Below are 17,953 nucleotides of genomic sequence, written 5' to 3' on the forward strand. Positions count from 1 at the left end.
CGGAATATCGCCCCATTTATTTAGTTCTTCAATTTCTTCTCATCAGTTTTAGAATTTTCCTCATAAAGATCTTGTATATATATATATATTTTTTTAGATTTATACCTAAGTAATTCCTTTCGGGAGATGCTAGTGTAAATGGTATTGAATTTCTTAATTTCAAATTCCACTTGTTCATTGCTGGTGTATAGGAAAGCAATTGACTTTTATGTATTAGCCTTGTATTCTGCAACCTTGCTAAATTCTCTTATTAGTTCCAGGAGTTCATGTGTAGCTTTATTTAAAACAACAACAACAACTGTCAAAGTGTTTTCCAGAGGAGCTATACCCTTTTACATTTCTACCAGCAATGTCTGGGCCATCCAGTTTCTCTGCATCCTTGATCGCACTTGGTGGTGTCGCTACTTTATACTTCAGCCATTCTGATAGGCATATAGTCATAGCTCACTGTGGTTTTAATTTGCATTTCCTAATAGTTAATGATGTTGAACATCTTTTCATGTGTTTATTTGTCATCCGCATGTATTCTTTGGTAAAATGTCTATTCACATCTTTTGTCCATTTTCTAGTTGGATTGTTTTTTTACTGTTGAGTTTTTTACTGTTAGAGTTTTATATACTCTAGAACTTAGTCCTCCAAAGTATAGTTTTCAATATACCCTAAAATCTAGTATTTTTTAAAGATTTAAAACATTTTTATTTTATATTGGGGTATAGTTGATTTATAATGTTGTGTTAGTTTCAGGTGTACAACAAAGTTATTCAGTTATACATATGCATATATCTGTTCTTTTTCAGATTCTTTTCCCATATAGGTTATTACAGAGTATTGAGTAGAGTTCCCTGTGCTCTACAGTGGGTCTTTGTCGATTATCTATTTTATACACACAGTAGTGTGTATATGTTAATCCCAGCCTCCTACTTTATCCCTCCCCCTCCCATCTTCCCCCTTTGGTAACCATAAGTTTGTTTTCTGAATCTGTGAGTCTATGAAATCTAGCATTGTCAGTCCTACAGCTGTATTCTTCTTCTTCAATATAGTCTCTACAGTAGAAAGTCCTTTGAACTTTCATATAAATTTTAGAATGTGCTTGTCAGAACCTTGAGAAGATTTTGATTTGGATTGGGATCTATAGATCGATGTGAGGAGAAATGACACCTTTCCAATAGTGAGTGGGCCAGTTTATGAACATAGTATATTTCTCAGCTTATTAAGGTCTTATTTAATTTCTCTCTGAAAGGTTTTGTAATTTTCAGCGTAGAAGTCTTGCACATCTTTCATTAGAGTTATTACTAGGTATTTTATAGGCTTTGGTGCTATTGTAAACGGTATTGTTTATTTAAATTTTATTTTTAATTGTTTATTGCTCATACATGTAAATACAACTAATTTTTGAATATTGACTTTTTATACAGAGATCTTGCTAAATTCACTCATTTTAATAGTTTGCTTGTAGGTTGTTTGGATTTTCCACATACACAAAATGTCATCTGTGAATAAGGATATTTTTACTTCTTCTGTTCCAATTTTGTACATTTTTCCCTTCCTGATTGCACTGGCTAGCCTGTAATGTTGAATAACTATGGTGATAGTGGACAGTTAATCTAAAGGGAAAAGCATTCAGATTTTCACCAATAAGTATGATGTTAGCTGTAGGGTTTTGTAATGCCCTTTGTAAGATTAATGAAGATGCTTCTATTCCAAGATTGCTGAGAGTTTTTATTATGAATGGGTGTTGAAGTTGATCAAATATATTTTCCACATCTTTTGAGATGATTATTTAACAAACTCTATTAAAGTGGTGAATTACATTGATAGATTTTTGAATGCCAAACCAACTTTGCAGTCATGGAATGAATCATATTTGTTCATGATGTATTGTGATTTTATACATGATTAGATTTGTTACGTCAATATTTTGTTTAGTAGTTTTGCATCTACATTCATGGAGATATTGGCTTATAATTTTCCTTTCTTGTAATGTCCTTTTCAGAAGTTGGTAACAAGTTTAGGCTGAAATCATCAACCAAGTCACGAAATATTCCCTCCTTTTTTATTCTCTAGAAGAATTTATAGAATTGATTCTTTTTATTTTCTAAACATTTGAAAGAGTTCGCCACTGAGATCATCTGGGTTTAGAATTTTCTTTATGGTAAGTTTTGTTTTGTTTTGTTTTGGCCACGCCGCATGGCATGTGAGATCTTAGTTCCCCAACCAGGGATCGAACCTAAGCCCCCTGCAGTGGAAGCATGGAGTCTTAATATGGTAAGATTTTTAGTTACAGATTCAATTTCCTTAATAGATATGACTATTCAAAACTGTCATTTCTTTTGTGTCTGTTTTAATAAGTAATATTTTTTGAGGAATTTGTCCACTTCAATGAAATTATCCATTTTTTGGCATAAAATTGTTTATAATATCTTGTTACCTTTTAAATGTCTGTAGCATCTGTAGTGATGTCCTTTCTTCATTCCTGATGTTGATAATTTGTGTGATCTTTTTGCCTCTGTCTCTTCTTGATCTTTTTTCAGAGAACCAACTTTCGGCTTTGTTAATTTGGAGGTCCATTTTATTTATGTATTTATTTATTTATTGGCTGCATTGCGCAGCATGTGGGATCTTAGTTCCCGACCAGGGATCGAACCCATGTCCCCCTTCAGTGGAAGCACGGAGTCTTAACCACTGGACTGCTGGAGAAGTCCCTGGAGGTCCACTTTAAATTAAAATTCTCAGCTTGAATTTTTTTTTGGTAGCTCATCAATACTTACAGTTCAGACCTAAAAGCCATGTGAGGGCCAGTCAATGTCCATACCTTCGCAGGTGAGATTTTTCTTTAATCTCACACAGATCTCAGGCTGAGACAGACAGTTGTCTTTGCTGCCTGCCTCTGTGAGGCAGAATTTCTTTTTAAATTCACCATTTTTTTCTCTGATGTAGCCCTTCCTGAGTCCATAATTTATGCAGGATGGTCTCTGACTCATTTGGCTCTCTGCCCTGTGTGGGCCATAGACTTTGTGTTACCTGAGCTGTAGGTGTCTGCGTGGCATCTCACAGCTTCAGTGTGGGTTTCTCATTGGTCTCATGTTCCCAATTTGAGGATTTCTCTACTTTCTTTAAGACTTATCCACTTCCATATTTTTTTTAATCTAGGATTTTTAGATGTTTAATAATAGGAAGATTTTAGTATCTCAGACCTTAGGGCATTTGCAGTGGCTGTTCCTTCTATCTGGAAAGCTTTTCCCCCAGATACCTGCAAGGATGTCATATCCCCTTCACTCTTTTCCTCACATATTACCTTCTCAGTGAGCACTACCTGACTACCCTATTTAAAATTAATAATCTGCACCAATTCTCCAACTCTAGCACTTCCTACTCCTCTTACCCATATCTACCTTTCCCTTCCTTTTTTCATAAAACTTATAATCACCTAATGAACTGTATCATGTCTTTCATTATGTTTCTTGCTTATTGACAAGTCCCCTATGCTCTAGGAAGGCTGGACCGTTATCTTTTTCGTTTACTGAAGTCTCCCAAATTCCTAGGACAGTGTCTGACACATAGCAGGTTCTCAGTAAATATTTCTTGAATTAGTTGAACAAATAAAGGAATGCTTCCAGAAACTGGAGCCCTCTTGTTAGACAGAGAGAGAAACAGGGGTCTCGAGAGAGAAAGGGATTTGTCCAAGGTCACCTGGAGAGGTGGTGGCAGAGCCAGGACCAGAACAATCACCCTTGACCTTTGTCCAGCACTCCACAGTACTGAAGTACAGTCACAGTCTCCTTGGAGCTTTGCCCCAGCCCCCAAGGTGTGGGCAGCGCAGGAAAAACAGTCCTCACTTCACAACACTGTTGGCCACTTTCTCCTGGAAGCATGGCCTTCCCCAGTTCGGCCCCCCAGCAGTCTCTTGGTCTTTCTTCTGCTTCTCTGCTCACATCATTTTAGCCTCTTCTGCGCAACTCTTTTTTTTTGCCATGAATACCTTTTGCTGAAATACTGTAGGACTCACTTTCACAATAAGGTAACCGAACTGTTTCTAATAGAGGAACCAAGTAACATCCAACTCTCCATGTACAGCATCTTGTCATTTCTAGAAAAATCCTTTCACATTTTACAATCAGCTTCGGCTGGAAGGCCTGGGCTGTTGATTGAAGCCCAGAGGGTCTCTGGAGATGCTGCGTGAGAGTTTTCACTGCTGCTCTGTTGGCTGGGAGCCCCACCTGCCGCTGAGGAGGCCACAGCCCCACCGATGGATGAGGAGGCCAGGCAAGAGGAGCTGGAACGTAGGCAGGAGCTGGGTTCTGCATGTAGGGATACCCAGACTGTCGGTTTCTCGTCCCTCCTAGATGGGCTCTGGAAGATGGTCGTTTATGTGCACCTCTTGGGCTGCACCCCACAGGCCTACAAGGCCTGTGCTTGCCCAGCTTCAAGACCAAAGAAAGAGCCCAGAGTCAGCAACAGAGACATCAAAAAAAAAAATTCAAGCTGAGAATTTTAATTTGAAGTGGACCTCCAGGGACTTCGCCAGCAGTCCAGTGGTTAAGACTCCGTGCTTCCACTGCAGGGGGCATGGGTTCGATCCCTGGTTTGATGAATGGGGGAGCTTACTTGTCTGAAGCAAGTCCTGGTGCGTGACACACGGCCGTGCGCGGTGGCCTGGGGGCAGGACGTGGCAGCAGTCTTCACTCTGCTCAACTCTTGAAGGTTGCCGATTCTTAAGGTTCTGCCCAGGTGATTTTCTTGTCTCTCTCGATGCCCTCTCTGTGAGTGACTTTGTCTACTCCATGCCTTCCCTCTCTCTGTCTCCAGCCCCAGCCTCTCCCCTGATTTCCCATTTCTCTGGACATCTCCTTACAAACCTCTGGTGACTGGGAGGCCCCTTGGGTGCAGGAGAAAGGCCTGGGTATGGAAGGCAGAAGAGCTAGCTCCATCACCCACTTGGATCAGTCACTGCTGCTCTCTGAGCCTTGAATTTTCTCTCCGAGAGAAATGGGGTTGGCCTCACAGGTTGTTGGCGGGCGGTGGCTTCCAGGGAGTCTGTGGATCGACAGCCCTTTGAAAACTGTAAACTACGGAGCCCGCAGGAGGAGCAGCTCCATGTGCCCTGAGATCCCTCACGTGACCTGGGTGCCCATGTGGCCTTCCTCCCATTTGCCTTTTGCCCAGTCCTCGCCTCTCAAGGCTGTCCTATCAGCCGCTCACACCAGAAACCTGAGCCTCATTTTTGCCTCCTCCGCTCCCGTCGCCCCACATCAGGATCCATCAGCAACAACTCTTGATTCTGTCTCTGACATCTCTCCCGACTATCTCCTTCCTCTCCCTTTCCACAGCTGCAGCCTAGTCTAGGCCCATCACTTCTCTGGATGGTTGCAGTGGCCTCGGCACTAGCCTCCCTGCCTCCAGTCTCACGCTCTCTTGATGGCCATCCTCTACACTGGCCACGATTAAACAACATTGGATCACATCTTCCCTGTCCTCTAAACCCTGTAACAGCACCTCTTTGCCTCCCAGATGAAGTCTGAGCTGTTCACCTGGTACTCAAAGTCTTTCCTGATCAAACCCCTGCTCTGGCCTCAGCTCTGTTGCTCTCCACACGCACCCGCACTCAACTGTTTGCTTTTCCCTGAATCCCCTGTGCCTCCTGCCTTTTGTTCATGCCAGTCCCTCCACCCAGCATTTCCTCCCTTCTTTCCTTGCCTGCTGTGGGGGTTGTCACAGCCCCTGTAGTGCACTGCAGAGTAGGAGAGTGAAAGGTGTACACACAGCATGCAGGCATTTTGATATGACAATGATCCCACTTTTGCCAGAAATCTTTGGAAATAGCCTCTCCTCCCCTAGGCTGAACCATCAGATGTGAGAGTTGTCTCTTAAACCCAAGATTTAGTCTAGTGTGATCAACCAGATGGGCTGGTTTAGGGTTTAGGACACAAGGGTTTAGGGTTGACCAGATATCCACGGGGTGAGGTATGTCTATGAGATGCTTTGAGTGGGATTCACTAGATACTAAGGTGGGATCTGGTCACCTCTTTGCTTGAGCTGGTGGTGTCAGACACCCTGGTGATGTCAGCCTTGGGGCCGGCTCAAGAGGACTGAGGCCAGAAAGGGGCTGAGACCCATCTGTCCACGTCCTTTCATTTCTCCCCCTCCACTCAAGGGTCCTTGAGCTGCCAGCTACCACTCCTTCCCAACCTCACAGCAGCACTTTGTTCAGGTCTCGGGGGGCCATTCCAGCAAGTTTTAGCATAATCTGGGACTTTATCCTGGTTCCACCACTTTCTCCCTGTATATCCTTGGATAAGTGAATTAACTTCTTTGGGCCTCAGTTTCCTTTCTGAAAAATGGGGTTCTTAAATCCTCTTAACTGTGGTATTCAGAGGATCAGCTGAAATGGTCCCTCCGAAGCTTTTGGTGTATGCACAGGAAATAAATGTCCTTCTGTCTATCCCACTCCCCCTACACTCTATTTCAAGGGAGAAGACTTTGTTCCATTCACATCTGAGATACTCTTCCTATTCTGCGTGTGGCCCAGGGCCTAACATATGACAGGTGCCCGTAAGTGTTTCTGAATTGGTCATGTAAGGGAGGGTGACTTGGGGGGATAGGTAGTGCCCTGTCCAGGGCATTCGGACATGGGGTAAGGGCAGCACAAATGCACCTTCCCCTTATGTCACACAGGCTTTAGGTTTTGAACCCTACAGACCCGGGTTCAAATCCTGGCTGTGCTCTTACTTGCTCTGAAATTTGGGGCCTGTGATCACCGGTCTCCATGCCTCAGTTCCTCATCTGAAAAGGGATGGGGGGGATCCCCAGGTCAAAGGGGTGTGATGAGGTTCAGAGCCAACACACAGTAGGTACTCAGGAAACGGGACCCAACTCGTCCTCCTCCCTCCGTCCCTCCCTCCCTCCCTTCCTTTCTTCCATGTGAGAGATGTCTCCAAGGAGACAAGAGGAACTATTTAAGGAAAAGAGCTAAGGCTCTGGTGGGAGCAGATGGTAGCTCGGGCATCTGGGAGGCTGAGGCAGGTGGTCTGGCCCTTTAAGGAGACGGTGGAACCCAAGCACCTCCCGTCCCAAAAAGCACCAGGACTGGCCCTGGAGGTGAATCTATGTTGGGGGGCAGAGAAAAAGCATTTCTGGTGTCACAGAGAAGGGACAGAACACTGGACCTGGCTGTGCTTTTGACTCACTTGATGACCCTAGAAAAGTCCCCACCCTCGTCTCTTGGCCTGTGGGCAAGTAGCAGGCCCCACTGAGTGGGGTGGGGCAGGGAGAAGGTAGGACTGCGGGGAGGAGGCTGAGTTCCAGGCTGAGACTAGTGTGAGGGAAGGCACCTGGCAGAAATTCATTCATTCGTTTGCTCACTCATCCATTCATTCCATTCATATGAATGAACGGAGCGCCTTCCTCAGCCAGGCCCTGAGCACACTTCATTTCAAGCCCTCCTCAGAACATCCTTGTTGTGGTATTTTTCCCCCCAGTGTACAGACGAGGAAGCTGAGGCTCTGAGAGGCAAAAGGAGTTGCCCTGGTTCACAAAGGAAGTCAAAGATTCTTTCCCAGTCTTGTCCTCATTTTTCATAGATCCCCACCACCTTCAGCTGAAAATCCTGATTCCTCAGAGGACTTCAAGGTTGTGATGATCCAGCCCTGGCTGCATTCTGGCTTCATCTTTGAACTCTGAGACTTCAGCCCCAATGAGCTGCCCACAGTGGCTTGCAAGGGCCCGGCCTGGCCTCCAGGCCTTAGTGTACATTGTCCCCTCTTGCTGGAATGTACACTCTGTCCTTCCTTTGCTCATCAGACTAAATCCTGCACAACTTGGGAGTTACCTCTTCCCGGACATCTTCCCACACTCCCCCGACAGTTGGTCAGAGCCCCTCTGGGAATGGTGGGTTTTCTTGGGTCTCCCCTGGAGCTGGCAAGGCTCCTGAGACCAGAGACATTCCTCCTACAACTGTGTATCCCCGGTGCCCAGCATAGGGCTTGGCCCAAGTGGTATCAGTGAGCATGGAATGAATGAATGAACAAGATGAGGAACACCCTGGGGCTCCACTACTAGCTTCACTCCTTGTGTTCTCCAGACATTTCCCAGGCACCTCCTCCATGCCAGGCTTGATGCCAGCCCCAGGGACAACAATAACCCAGGCTTGCAATTTACTCTGTGGTTTACAACGAGCTTCTATCATAAAAGTCACAACCACCCTGCAAAGTAGGTGCTCATGCTTATGTCCATTTTCCAGATGTGGAAACTGAGGCCCAGTGAGGTTGAGTGACTTGCCTAGTCACAGCTAGTACGTGACAGAGCCAAGATCTGAACCCAGGCTTGCTCAGTCCAGAGGTCACACTCCTTCCACACCATCAAGACAAAGCAAAACAAAGCAAAGGAATATGTGAATACTCAAAAAAATTGGAAAACATAGGAAAAGAGAAGGAAGAGTGAAGTCCTATATTCCACCCCCCCGTCGACCCTGGGATATATTTCATTAACGGTCTGGGAATCTCCTACTTTCTTTTGCTGAGCCTCTGTCTTCAAGGAAGTGACTTGGTCAAGGTCACACAATGCAAGTAGCAGGATGTGAACCCAGATTGCTGGCCACAATTTGAGGTGAATTCAATGTGGCCTCAGACGTCAAGGAGCTATATCCAGTTTTATGTAAGAGATGGAAGCAAACAGGTATGTTTTACTTTGGGTTCCCCCCAAAAGCAGCAGCCCCTGAGACAGTGACTTGAGCACAGGTAGTTCATTTGGGAGGTGATCCTAGGAAGTGGGAGGGAGGGAGTCTGGAGAGTGAGACAGGAGAGGAGAGAAAGTCAATAAAGTGTGCATTAGCACATGGCCACTGGAATGCCATCCTGCTGGGGACCTTCCGAGGAACAGTGGAGAAGATGCCTCAGAACTGGTTCCCTGAAGGAGGAGCATTTACCCACTGGTTCCTGACCCCGTGATGGAAGGATGCTCCTAAGGGCATTAACTCCGCTGTGTTTCCAAGTTGTCCTGTGCTTGAGCTCTTGTGACTTCAGAAAATGCTGTCTGTTTACAACAGCTAAGACATGGAAGCTACCTTCACATGCCCAACAACAGATGAATGGATAAAGAAGATGTGGTACATATATACAATGGAATACTACTCAGCCATAAGAAAGAATGAAATAATGCCATTTGCAGCAACACGGATGGACTTAGAGATGATCATACTCAGTGAAGTAAGTCAGACAAAGAAAGACAAATATTATATGATATCACATATATGTGGAATCTAAAAAAATAACACAAATGAGCTTATTTACAAAACAGAAACAGTCTCACAGACATAGAAAACAAACTTACGGTTACCAAAGGGGAAAGGGAGGGATAGATTCTGAGTATGGAATTAACAGATACTCACTACTATATATAAAATAGATAAACAGCTAGAAGTTACTGTACAGCACAGGGAACTATATTCTGTATCTTGTAATAACCTATAATGGAAAATAATCTGAAAAAGAATATACATATCACTGAATCACTTTGCCATATATCCGAAACTAACACAATATTGTAAATCAACTATACTTCAATTATTTAAAAAAAGCCATCAGGCAGAAGAATTGGAGAGAGCTGTTGGGTGCCTCCAGTGGACCAGTGTCTGGGAGCTGTCCACCTTGTCTGCTGCTGGACCCCAAGGTGGGTGGCAAAACCATTTGTTATAAGGTGTTTGAGGCATGGTGTGTCTTTGCAATCATAAAGCATCTGGGGAGTCTACAGTTAACAATACTGTATTGTATACTTGAAATTTGCTAAGAGTGTCATCTTAAGTGTTCTCACCAGAAGAAAAAAAAGGTAACTATGTGAGGTGTGGACATGTTAATAAACCTGATTGTGGCGGTCATTCCACAATATATACATATATCAAAACATCAAGCTGTACACCTTAAATATATACAATTTTTATTTGTCAATTATACCTCAGTAAAGCTAAAGAAGAAAGAAAGAAAGAAATGCTTGGTAATACCAAGGGGAAAAAATAAAGTATTTGGGGTGACAAACTGGGAATGGGGAATGGGGCGTAGAAGTTAGGGAAGGTTTCCCCAGAGTAGGTGACATCTGAGTCGAATTTCAAAAGATGAGTATCCAATGGGGGAGAGGCATTCCGGGTAGAAGGACCTGCATAGGCTGAGGTGTGAAACAGCTTGTCTTTGGGAGAAACTGCAGAGCCTGTACCTGAGTCATGGGATTTGACCAGAATTGAATTAGGAGAGGGTACAAAAGACAAATGGTGAAGAGTTTTGAATACCAGGCTAATGCTGAATACCAGTTCAAACTTTCACCCCAGGTGGTGGGGAGCCAATGCAGAGTTCTGAGCAAGGGAGGGACACATCTGTTTTATAGAAAGTTCTCTGAGGCTGGTGTGGAGGATGTATTGGAAAGGGAGAGACCGGAGCAGAAGTCCTGAGAGGAGGCTGGAGTGGTCCAGTCAGGGGATGCAGAGGCTGAGCCAGGGCAAAGACAGAGCAATGGGGAGGCGGGGCCAGCCCCAAGGGCTGTGTAGGGGAGAGAGAGTTCATCGCATGCAGTAGGGTGAGGAGAAAGAGGCCAACCCTCACTGCCTGCAGGGCCCCTGGGATTTTCCTCCCTCTCCATTTCCCCCAGGGGCTGACCAAGGCTGACCAGATGCCTCGTTGACCTGGAGAGCAGTGTTGGGGCCAGGCATCCCCAGATCTGATCTTGACGGATATGGACATTATCTGGTTTGGTCACAAGCCAAGACTCATCATTAGCTAGATGTGGTTACCACTCGGATCTAGTCATTACCAGAGCTGGTCTTTACCCAAGGCTGGAGGTTACCTGCTGCCAACTGGACTCTCTCCACTTGGTTTGAGTCATTCTGTCCTCTCCTAGGGTCTTTCTTGAAGTCTGTGGCTCTGCATGGTCTGAGCTGGTGGCCTGATGGCAGGAGTCAGAAGAGAATCTGACACCCAGGCTGCTACAGCCTCTTCCCCATGATAACCCCTTTCTGGACCCTGGCTGGGTCAGGCAAACATCCCACAGTCCCACAACTTCTGTTCCCTTCAGAGCCCTGACCGCTCTGTGCTGTGCTTGGGTTAGAACACACGTTCCCAAATGGACCATGCCTGTCCTCAACTCTCCCCGTCTCTCTCAGTCTCTCCATCTCTCTTTGAGTCTCTGTCTCTATGAGTTTCTCTCTCTCTTTTTAAATACGGACCTCAGGGACTCATGATTGAGTTAACAGCATCCTTGGCTCATGACACAATCTCAGGATTGGTCCATGCACGGCCCTGTGTATATAATACAATACAATACACTATAAAACACAACATATGTGCCTGTGAACCACTGTCCCCTACCCACCCACCCCCGCCCCAAGAACTAGAACAGAAACAAAATCTGACATCCATTTCTGTGCTCCAGCCCATCCCATCTCCCAGCTCTCTGCCAGAGGTCACTAATATTCTGAATTTTGAGTTTATCCTTCCCTAGTTTCTTTGATTTTAGTCTTCTTACATGTATGAATGCCTAAACAATTTATTTGTTTTTACTTATTATTTTAAACAGTATACTGTATAGAATGTTGTCTTAAAAAAAAAACCTCAATGCCACGTGGTGAGAATTCATCCATGTTGTGTGTAGTTGCGATTCATTCATTTCAAGGGCTGTGTGTGACTGTACCACAATTTATTTATTTGTTCCTTCTCTCGTCAATTGATAATTGGATTGTTTTCAGGTTTTCTGATCTTACGAACAGTGCTGCCGTGGATATTCATCCGTATTTCTCCTAATGCTCTTCAAAAATGTGTTGTGTTCCAGGGTCGGCATCACCTGGAAACTTGTTAGAAATGTAGACTCCTCAGCCCTGCCCTAGACCTGCCGAATCAGAACCTGCCTTTGAACAAGATCCCTGGGGGATTCCTATGAACACTAAAGTTCGAGAAGCATTGGCCCAGGCTACGTGTGCAGGGTTCTCTTGGGCACACGTATCCAGGAGTGGATTTGCTGGGTCACAGTGGTGTTGCAGTACAGAGAGCTGCACTGATCTACATCTTTACCCACACTTGGTATTGTCAGACTTTCTCATTTTTGCCAGTCGAATGGGAATAAAGTGGCAATTCATCACTGTCTGGACTTACCTCTCCCTGATGACTAATGAGGTCAGGCAATTCGTGTTTACCGGCCATGTTTCCCTTCTGTGAAATGCCCTGTTGGTGATTTTTGCTCTCCTGGGCTCACTCAGCTCTACCCCTGCCTTTGCACTTGCTATTCTCTCAGCCTGAAACAACTTCCCCCTTCACTGCCCGGTGTCAGTTCTTCCAGGAAGCCCTCCACGACTGCTGCTCAGGCTGTGAGCCTCTTCAGCCTCACTGGCAGGAAAACTTGGTGTCGCTGTCCCTTCATTTCATCTCCTGGAGGCTCTTCCTCACCAAAGAGATCGCAAACCTTATGGCTTGGCCCCCACAGAGTTTTGATTTTTTTTTTTTTCAACTTAGTTCCATCATTTAAAATTTGGAAAATTTTGTATTTTAAAAAATCTGAAAAATTTTGTATTTTAAAACATCGGAATTGCTGATTTATCTTCAAAAAAACAAGATGTAACCCCACTGGGCCTCTTTTTCTACGTGGCAACAATCAGCTGGTGCTGAGTAGGGGCTGCCCCTGCCAGACCATGTGTCACAGTCCCCACACCTCCATGCTCACCGCCTGCTTAATGACCTGCCTGGGCTCTGTGAGCATTTAAGTTTGTGACGCTTGCCTAAGCACACCAGTTGTTTATTCCTCTAAATCTCTCCCATCCTTTTCCTTCTCCCCATAACTCTGTCTCTGTCCCCCCTCAGGCCTTCACACCTGTCCCCTGGACTGTCACACCAGCCTCCCCACGACCTTGCTTTTCTAATCTTGCCCCTTCCAGTCCACTGACCATGTCACAACCCCACTCAAGAACCAACAGTGGCTCCCCATTGCCTTCCCAGGCATCTCCTGACTTTCTAAAAAAAATAAATAAATAAAGCAGGGACTTCCCTGGTGGTCCAGTGGTTAAGACTCTGCGCTCCCAATGCAGGGGGCCTGGGTTTGATCCCTGGTCAGGGAACTAGATCCCACATGCTGCAACTAAGACCCAGTGCAGACAAATAAATAAAGAATTATTTTTTAATGTAAAAAAAAGCATTATTACATTATGAATATTTCATGTTCACAACAAAGTCTAGAGAACAGCATAACAAACACCCATGTACCCACCACCCAGCTTAAGAAATAAACCGTTTCAAGTGTAATTGAAGCCCCATCACATTCCCTTCCCTTTCTCCCTCTGGGTCACTACTCTCTTGAATTTGCTCTTTATTACTGCCATGTGTGTTTTTATGTAATACACTTATATTACATATGCATGTGTCCCTCAACAATATATAGTATTGTGGGTTTTCAAACTTTATATATCTGGCATCAAACTGTGTCTTCCATCTGCAATTTGCTTTTTTCATCCAATGATGTATTAAAAAAATTTTTTATTGTATTGAAGTATAAAATTCATACAAAGAGTACACGAATCATAAGTGTACAACTCTGAATTTTCACGAATTGCATCAACAGTGTGTTTTTCTGAGATTTCTTTTCATGGACGCATGAGGCTTGCATTCACCTATTTTGAAGATCATGGTGTGGAGAGCTTTCCCATTGCTTGAGTTCATCACTATTTACCCCACCTCTGCTTGATGGATAGCTAGGCTGTGTCCAACTTTCCACTATTACACATGACGCTGCTATGAACATCCTTGTACAAGTCTCCTGGGACCCCTGTGTGAGGTGTTCTCCAGGGCAAAGCCTGCTCATCTTCAACCTGACCATATGTTGCCAGGTCACTGCCCAGCCCTCGGCTCTTGCTGGCCCCAGCTCAGACAATAAGGTCTTCCCAACTGCTCCAGGCGGCACATTCTCTGTGGCCTTATTGACACTCTGCCCAAACATAAACCACCTCTTTGCCTGCCACACACTCTCCTTCCTCCCCCTGGAACTCCAGACTCACTTCTCCTTCCAGGCCCTACTAAAGCTGCCTCCTCCAAGGAAGATGACCTCATGGTGTCATCTCCTCTGAGTGATATCCTCTCACCACAGTTGTCAGAGCCCATGAAGACAGAGACAAACCTAGACCAGGCAGTGGGAAAGGAGAAGGGAGGCATGGATGGGCAGCTAGGGAGTGTGAGAAACTGGGATATGTGACTGATTGCTCAGGGCTTTGATGGATGAATAGGAGTTTGCCGGGCAGAGATGGTGGGAAGGCATTGCAGACACAGGGAAAGGCAGAGAAGCACTGGAACAGACGTTTCTGGGATGAGGATGAGGCAGGGTGGGTGGGCAGTGGATCAAGCCGGAAAAAGAGCTTGTAAGGAGCCTTGAATGCCAACCTTTAACACCATTTTGACTCTGCATTCAACTGGCATTCTTGGGAGATGTGGGAGCCAGGGAGAGTGAACACATTCATTTGACACTTACTGAATGCCAGGCACCAGCAAGGAGCTTAACATCCATTATCTCCTTGTTTCCTCGATCCCAGTTGGGGATACTATACTAGTGTTGTTCCCATTTTAGGTGAAGAAACTGGGGCTCCAAAAGAACAGTCTCTCATCTCTGATCTCAGAGCCTCAGGAGAGGTAGGATGGGTACTCTGCCCGGTCCATCCGACTTCAGGGATTGTTTTTAACCCCCGTGCTGCCATAGGCAAGAAGACACCAGGGAGAGGTTTCTGCAAGAAACAGGTCACCAGGAGGGGGCACACGTTCCCAGCGGCAGGACCCCTAGGTTCGAATCCCAAGGGCCTCCTGACTCGCACGGTATGGCCCAGACCAATCTCGTCCTCTGTGGGCCTCAGTTTCTCTGCTCCACGGGGCCGGCGCTCGTCCACCTACGTTCCCGCTGACCCACTCTGCAGCCTGGAGTTCCAGGTTCCCACGCTACCGCAGCCCGCGCTGTGTGACCTTGTGCCAGTAGCCTGCACTCTCTGGGCGGCCAACCAGGGATCTCCAAGCGCCCTTCCGGCTCGCGCGCGACCCAGCGTCGCCGGCTGCGGAGACCCTCCCCCTCCCCCCCGGGGTTGCGGGGGCGTGAGTGGGGGTGGGCGTTGGAAACGGCGCCCCCCCACCCCCAGCCCCGGGCCGGTGGCTGCATCCGCGCCTGGTTTTGGGCGCAGCCGCGCGGCCCCCTCCCCCGCGCGCCTCTCCCCGCCCCCCGCCCCCCGCCCCCTCCCCGCCGCTCTCGGGGAGCCGGGGCCGCGCGGCTCCTCCTCCCGCAGCCGCATCTGGGGCGCCGCGCCGGTCAGAGGAGAGGCATGGGGCGCCCGCGGGCCGGGGCCGGGGCCGGGGCCTAGGCGAGAGGACCTGCGAGCGGACCTGAGCGGCGGCGGCGGCGGCGCAGCGCAGCGGTCGAGCGGGCCGGAGGCGGCCGGGGCGCCGGGCGCAGGTGAGGGCGCGGGGGTGGCGCGCGGTAGCCGGGACCCCCTTTCCGGGGCCGGTGCGCCCCGTCCCTCTTCAAGACCCCCAAATCCGGTCTCCTCTCGGACAGACCTCCCTAAACCGAGGGGCGGCGCTGGCGCAGAAAAGCCCCCTCCCCCTGCCAGTTCTGTCTTCTGAGCCCCAGAACCGAGGGGGCGGCTCTGCGGCTGGGAAGCCCCCTTCTCTGGGTGGGATCCCCCAATCTAGGTCTCCCCCGACCCTCAAGCCGGGGGGCGGTGGCGCTGGGCCCGGAACCCTCTATCCGGGGCCGGGCCCCCATTCCACCTCTTTTTCCCGCGGACTCCCCCTTGTCAACCGGTTGCCAAAGCTGGAAAGCCTCTCCTCCGGCCCAACCCTCCATCAGCAGGGTGGACAGGGGGGTCAGGTAGACCCCTCCCCTGCCCACCAACCTTGGAGCTAAGGAGACGGAGGGTTCTGCCGGCCGGCCGGCCCGGGCATTCCTCCATTCAACCCAGCTGCTTCCGATCCCGCCTCAGTAGCCCCGGGAGCCTGCCCGGCCGGCTACCCCCTTCCCGAGCTCTTTCCCCGGACCTGGCATCTGGGGAGGGGGCAGGGGCCACCCCCCCCACCCCCGCTGCATAGCGCCCCCTCCCTGTTTGCGTACCCGGGAGGGGCCGGGCTGACCTGGGCACCTGGGCTGGGGGGGTGCTCACATGGCTACTGGAGGCCCCCACGTGCGGCGCCCCACGGTGAAAGGGGGATCGTGTTCAGAGCGGGTGGCGGGTGGACCAGGTGGCCCGAGAGGCCAGCTGGGTTCAGATGTGCCTGGCCTGCTGGGAGGGGATATGTGCTACCTGGACATGTGATGGCCTCTGGCCTCTTTCGACCAAACCTAATGCCTCCAGTCCCCCTCCATCCTTCCATTCCTCTATCCCTTCATCCCTCTCCCTTCTCCCTTCTTCCTCGGTGCTGCCTGTGTTGCAGAGGGGCTGCCAGAGACTGTTGATGTGGGGAAAAAAATGAAATAGGGGAAGGGCTTATGGGATGGGGAAGGCCAGTTGGGGGATGAGGGGGCGGAGGAGGTGCCCCTAGAATGGGAAGCTTCAAGCTTGGAAAGCAGGGCTAATGGGGAGAGGGTTCCTGCACCCACACCTGCCTGGAAGTGGAAATGACAGAGGTGGAGGGGGCTGCAGTCCCCAGCCTCAAGGGAGGCTGGGCTGGCCTGGCTCTACCCGGTTGCACCTCCCGGCCCAGCCCAGTTCCCTGGGGTCCTGGCTGCCTCTACCTCTGGGCCTTCGCTGGTGGGAGGGGGCTGTGTCTTCTGCCAGGCCAGAGGTGGTGAAGCGAGATTGTACAGGACCGTCCCAGAGAGGCTGTTGGAGGAGCCCAGTTTCTGTCCCACAGGGGGGACTGTGGGCTGCCTGGCCCCAGGGTGGCCTGAGGGGCCGGAGCCAGACTCCTGTGGGCACCAGGACTGGGTGGGGCCGCAGAGCCGGCTAGCCCGTTGGTAGCTGGAGTCGGGAGCCACCGCCAGGCCCCGGAACTGGGCTGTTGGCAGCCAGTCGGCGGCAGATGCCAATTGTATTCCCAGCAGCTCCTGGAGACACTGGCTGTGCACGTGGGGCAGGCGTGTGTGCTCGTGCCTGCGCCGTGGCAGGGGTGCGCCAGGGCTCCTGGGTCCTCCTGGAGCTGAGAGACGGCCGCTGGACTTCAGCGAGTGTGCTTGTGTGTGGTGTCCCTGGCACCCGCCCCTCATTCATCCATCAGAGGCCAGGCTAGGCCTGTGCAAGGCGCTGGGGACATGTGATGGCCTGATGTGGTCCCCACCCTCGAGGATCCCCTGTTTTGTCAGGGGGAGGCGGTCTGTGTTGGGCACTGGGGACGGAAGGCAAGGTCCAGACTGGAGAGGAGGTGTGGGGTGGAGCGGGCTGATGGACGGCTGTTATGTGGGACCTGGGGCAGCATCCCGCTAGTGCCAGCCTTGCTATGGAGCTGTGGGTTTGAGGGCTGTGCCCTGAGCGCGAGGCTGCCTGGCAGCTGAGTTGGTGTTTTTGAAGACAGGCTGTGCAGCACTTGGAAACTAAGGATAGATTGTGTACTTTGGAGCTTTCAGAAGACTCAGTGACGTACTGCATGTACCGGGGGCACCCACTGGCATCTCGTTAGGTTCTTATGTGGTTTATGGGCCACTGGCTTCATCAGTGCCAGCGTTTCTCCGTGATGGGGAGGCCCTGAGGAATTGTATAGGGCACTCTGTGTGATGGGGCAGGTGGTCTCTACCCTCCTATACATCTGTGATTGATTGATTGATTCATTCATTCATTCAAAAAAGCATTAAAAAATAGCACTGTCTGATTACAGTGCATTTAAACACTTTCACTTAAACATTCTGGAATGTGAATTCATAAAATCATGAATGCAGATTTTTTTTTAAGCACACAGTAAGTACTCAGTAAATGCCCACGGCTCCCAGGATGAAGCCCAGCCTCCTTCCCCAACTCGCTACTCCTCTAGCC

General features: G+C 48.7%; 2 protein-coding genes across 11 annotated transcripts in view; both read left to right on the forward strand.

Annotated features, from left to right (window-relative positions):
- Positions 1-13,450, forward strand: part of AAR2 (AAR2 splicing factor) — a 66,834-nt gene extending 53,384 nt beyond the window's left edge. The window contains exon 4 of the mRNA XM_067708030.1: positions 11,806-13,450. Coding sequence (XP_067564131.1) covers positions 11,806-11,832 — 27 coding nt within the window. The 3' untranslated portion in view covers positions 11,833-13,450. The remainder of the gene's footprint in view (positions 1-11,805) is intronic.
- Positions 13,451-15,313: 1,863 nt separating this feature from the next.
- The window catches only part of DLGAP4 (DLG associated protein 4), a 202,486-nt gene continuing 199,846 nt past the window's right edge, over positions 15,314-17,953 (forward strand). For 3 of the 10 annotated variants that reach the window (XR_010935248.1, XR_010935249.1, XM_067708038.1), the window contains exon 1: positions 15,314-15,444. The gene's annotated coding sequence lies outside the window, so the exon portion shown is untranslated. The remainder of the gene's footprint in view (positions 15,445-17,953) is intronic. The other 7 variants (XM_067708033.1, XM_067708035.1, XM_067708037.1 and 4 more) reach the window with 3 other exon arrangements.

The sequence above is a fragment of the Pseudorca crassidens genome, chromosome 15 (genome assembly GCF_039906515.1).
Source record: "Pseudorca crassidens isolate mPseCra1 chromosome 15, mPseCra1.hap1, whole genome shotgun sequence".
NCBI classification, from domain to species: domain Eukaryota; kingdom Metazoa; phylum Chordata; class Mammalia; order Artiodactyla; family Delphinidae; genus Pseudorca; species Pseudorca crassidens.